The following is a 5,000-nucleotide window of genomic DNA, read 5'->3' as shown; positions in this document are numbered from 1 at the left end:
GAAGCAGAAGCAGATCCAGAAGAAGAAGCAGAAGAAGAATAAGAAGAAGAAGAAGAAAAAGAAGAAGAAGAAGAAGAAGAGAAGAAGAAGAAGAAGAAGAAGAAGAAGAAGAAATAGAAGAAGAAGACGAAGAAGAAGAAGAAGAAGAAGAAGACGAAGCAGAAGACGAAGAGGAAGAATCAAAGAAAAAAAAAAGAACAGAGTCCAAGGAGGCGCAGTGTGGATCGTGGCCCAACGTTCCCTGAGACCTTTTGGGACAGAAGAAACGTCGAGGAGGAGAAAGTGACGAAGTCCAAGAGTTGACTTTGTGAGTCGATTCCTTCAAGGTCCGTTGCACATACGACAGGAACAGCGTCGGTCTTGCTTGGCTGGTTGGGTGCTTGCTCTCTCTCTCTCTCTCTCTCTCTCTCTCTCTCTCTCTCTCTCTCTCTCTCTCTGCCCCCTCTCTCCCTCTCTCCCTGTGACTGTGTGCGTCTGTCTGTGTTTGTGTGTCTATTTGTGACTGCCCGCCATTCGTTCTCACTCCTCTCTCTGTCCGTCTGTCTCTCTGTCTCTCTATCTGTTTTCAGTCTCTCTCTCTCTCTCTCTTTCTCTCTCTGAGTGACGTCACAGACTAATTATATCGTATACCTGTTTTCTTTTTATTGGAATTCGAAAAAATTTTGATAACCGATTATTTTCCCCATGTGGACCAAAACATCCACACGAGATGTACAGTCAACTAAAAGAATACTGTCTCAGTTTTCTTGTTTCATGATGATGTCAATTTCGTATCTACACAAAAAGAAAAAAAAATATTATCGTACTGTGAAAAGAAGAATTTAAAACAAGATACAAGGATATGAATGATAATAATCTAAAAGAATAAACTGTTTAGCATAATTAAACTAAATATTTTGAAATGAATGACAACAAGAAGGACGAAATAGATGAATCAACGACATAATATTAGAATATGAAAATTGAACAAATCTTCACTTGACTCAATATTTTGATGTTATTTTTCATCATTATTCTAATTATAACTCAACTGTAATGCATTAGAACTTTCAAATTACACTTTGTAATAGATAACTCATTAATTATGGAAATGATGTATTTTTGATTGAACAATTGTTGATATTAAATGTTTGGATCTATGAAAGACAAAATCGTAAAATAAAAGTGTTTTGATAACATTTATCTATATATTAGTTACTAATGAAAATTCGTTTTATTTTCAGAAATATATATATAAACACGACACAATTATCTTCACAAAAATCGGTTGACTAATAAATGCAGAGAAGAAATGAAGAAACGATATGACGTCATATGCAAGCATGAAACGCATTTTAGCCAACTTCAGAAGAATTCATCTTGATGAAATATATGATAACACGAGTTTTAGATCAATCTATCTTTATAGAATGTATGAGAACAACTAAGATAGTTTTCATCAATTTAACAAGTCCTTATCCTTTATAGAACCAAGAGTCATTTTCTTTTAAACCCTTCTCAATTACCTTTACACAAAATGGGAGAGTTGCCAGTTAACCATTATATTTTACTTTGCACTCTATCCAAAGGATTTAAGAAACTGAGTCAATATTCTTCTGGTCAACTGTATACAATGTTCAATAATAAATATAAACATGAAAATAAAGTAGGTACACCTGTTTCGTCTTCTGTCATACCTGATACCAAAAGAATTAAATAATTGTTAGAATTCTCTGGAAACTTCAACAAGTAGCTGGTTATGATTGGGAACACATATTATGAAATTCCATAGAAAAAGGGAAAAAATACAAAATACATTGAATTGTGCACCATTAACAGACAAAAAATTTGTACACACAAAGTACCAGAAAGATTCAAAAGACAAACACTATAGAAAAATATTGTATGTTTTAGAAAAAATGAGGATGAAAATACACAATAAATAAATAAATAAATAAATAAAATAATGCGACAAAATCGAAAACAAAAAGGAGGGAAAAACAGTGGGTTCTGTGTAAATCAAAAGAAGAAGAAGAAGAAGAAGAAGAAGAAGAAGAAGAAGAAGAAATAAAAACAGATACTGGATGACAGCGCGACGAAACGTACTGAAAGAAATGGCTAATAGAAAGAGAGAGAGAAAAAAAAAAAATATTGCAAATATCAGAATAGTGCACGTCAGAAAATCTTCTAAATAATTTCCCTCGAGGTAAATTTGATTCCATTGGTCACGTCTGTCATAAGCTAAGAAAACGAAAAAAAAAAAAAAAAAAAAGATCTTCATCAACTCACCCATAACTTTGATGGTAAGCGGTTGCGTTGCCTGCTGCCCTTGTTTGTTAACAGCTGTGCAGGTGTAGTCTCCAGCATCTGCTTCTCTGCTCACCTGCTGAATCAGCAGCTCCCCCTTTGGATACACCTGCTGTCGACGGTTTAACGGAAGCGGACGGTTACCTGTGGTGGCACCGGTTAAGATTTGTCACGTGATCGTTTGTTTAACGGTCATAACCGTTTTTTTTTCAAGTTGTAGTTAGAGGTCATTAAAAGTCAAGTGTTGAGTTGAGTGAAAGATTGTAGTGTTATTGTCGTGTGGAGGGAAGAAAAAAAGAAACCATAATTTAGTCTGGATTCTATGAAAATATACTTCAGATATTTTCATGAATTCAGATACAGATGATATACTTTTCACACGCACACACACACACACACACACACACACACACACACACACACACACACACACACCAAGAAAACGAAGGATTGGTGAGGACCTTCAACAGGACAATGGAGAACTTACCTCGAGCCCAGGTGATGGTGTGTATGGGATACCCTGCCACGGGACACTGCACTCGTAGATCTTCGCCTTCCACCGCAGTGATGCTGCCCATGGGCCGAATGTATGGAAGACCTGTAGTAGCAAAAGGAAAAGAAAACGGGTGAGACACGGAGGAGAGGAAAAGAAAACGGGTGAGGATTGGAGGAGACTCAAACTAGAGAGTCCCCGGAACCCTAAGGTTCCGCAAAAGGTCCCTAAGGGTTCCGCGAGAACAAGTGAGATAAGCTAATGCACTTTTGATTTTTTATTTAATTTCATATACGTAATATAATTAAACACGCACGGCATATTCTTGGTTATTGTGATAATGTAATGTAGACATCATCCTATCTAACCTATTATTACGATGAAAATGAAATGAGAAAGATATGGTATATGTGTTTTTTTTTTATTGCGCAGGGGTTCCTTGAGACATGGAATTTATTTTAAAGGTTCTGCAAGGGTAAAAAGATCGAGAAACGCTGCTTTAGGGTTTCAGTCGTGGTAATACAAATAGGCAACACCCAGATTAAGTCAACGGTGACTATATAGGTGGCGTATAGGAATACATCAAATGGTGGCAGTATCTGGGGTTCTGTGTGATTCACCATGGTCTTGGATCACGTGTTGGACTCGCGATCGACAGCTATTAACCTCCCGGGTGAGAGCTCAGATCTATGGGTAGTACTGTGACCTTACACGCACACATACACCCAACTCCCCGCCCACGTGAGTTGGAGTAACACCCCGCAGTGCAGTGATACTGAAATTATTTCAGTCCTGGGCGAGAGTCGAACCAGGAACGCCGTAGTGGCAGGCGAGAACTCTAACCACAGCGCCACGAGGTGTGTGTGTGTGTGTGTGTGTGTGTGTGTGTGTGTGTGTGTGTGTGTGTGTGTGTGTGTGTGTGTGTGTGTGTGTGTGTGTGTGTGTGTGTGTGTGTGTGTGTGTTTGTGTGTGATTTACTATGGTCTTAGTTCACGTGCTGGACCCGTGATCGACAGCTATTGCCCTCCCGGATGAGAGCTTGGAGTTCATATATTGTCTCATCTATGTGTAATTATGTGACGTCACACACACACACCCACAAACAAACACACACACACACACGCGCGCGCGCACACACACACACGAGCTCTGAGCTGTCTTCCGGGAGGGATATAGCTGTCGATCACGGGTCCATCATGTGATCCAAAGACCATGGTGAATTACGCACACACGCACGTACGTGTGTTTGTGAGTGTGTGTGTGTGTGTGCTTGTGTGTGTGTGTGTGCGTGTGTGTGTGTGTGTGCGTGCGTGTATTTGTGTGCATTTTTCAGGTAGCACCATACTGTACTCTACTGTACACATGCATGTACAAATATTCTTCTCACGGACAAGTTCTTGATTATTCCTCTTTCATTCTCCCCTTTCACCCTTTCCTCCTTTCTTCCCTTTTTTTTTTCTTCTTCTTCTTCCTCCTCTTTTGTTTCCTCTCTCCTCTCTCTCCCTTTAACACTCGGAGCTTTCTTACAGCCGGGCAGGTCCACTTTTGTATGCTCCCTTTGTTGGGAGTATACTTGTTCAATATGCTCCCAATATGCTCCCCGAATGATGATCGTGGCATGTGGGGGGGAAGCTAAGCATAGCTGGTTCCGGTTCCTCAAGTTTCCTCCCATTCTCCGTTTGCGAGCTTTTAATTGATTCCGTTTTCTTTTTTCCTTCTTCTTCTCCTCCTCTCTCTCGGCAATCAAAGCGTCCCAATTAATGTGTGTTAATATTCGCCGAGTTTACCACCCCAATTCACTTTTGCCTTCCTCATGATTGTGTGCAGTTTTGAATCGACGTTGTGTGTGTGTGTTTTTTTTCCTCTCTTCATATTTTTTTTCTTTTAGATTCCGACCCACGCGAGCCTTCTGTATAGTCTTTCATGTGTTCCTAATTGATGCACCTTTCCCTTCCAGCCCAGTCTTGCGTGTGTGTTTGTTTTTATCTGAGCTCTGCAAGCCTTGTCGTGGGGAACGTAGGCTGCTTCAACGATGGCGGGTGTTCATGGACTTTATTAAAGTTTCGTAACGATAGAAACACTCGTACACATGCATGCATATTCAAGCGTAGTCTCTCTCTCTCTCTCTCTCTCTCTCTCTCTCTCTCTCTCTCTCTCTCTCTCACACACACACACACATATATATACTTGTATAAATAAACACATGCTTATAGACATATAC

At 39.7% G+C, this 5,000-nt stretch overlaps 1 protein-coding gene across 4 annotated transcripts in view; it reads right to left on the bottom strand.

Moving 5' to 3' along the window:
• LOC143039506 (cell adhesion molecule Dscam2-like) overlaps nt 1-5,000 on the bottom strand; it is a 1,807,148-nt gene that overhangs the window by 239,711 nt on the left and 1,562,437 nt on the right. For all 4 annotated transcript variants that reach the window (XM_076209640.1, XM_076209650.1, XM_076209658.1 and 1 more), the window contains exons 13-14: nt 2,774-2,884; nt 2,269-2,430 (exon numbers count right to left, since the gene is read on the bottom strand). In XM_076209640.1, the coding sequence (XP_076065755.1) occupies nt 2,269-2,430; nt 2,774-2,884 (273 nt within the window). The remainder of the gene's footprint in view (nt 1-2,268; nt 2,431-2,773; nt 2,885-5,000) is intronic.

The sequence above is a fragment of the Oratosquilla oratoria genome, chromosome 2, assembly GCF_046742065.1.
Source record: "Oratosquilla oratoria isolate Oo_2021 chromosome 2, ASM4674206v1, whole genome shotgun sequence".
Classification (NCBI taxonomy): domain Eukaryota; kingdom Metazoa; phylum Arthropoda; class Malacostraca; order Stomatopoda; family Squillidae; genus Oratosquilla; species Oratosquilla oratoria.
This window is presented reverse-complemented; position numbering and strand designations above follow the sequence as displayed.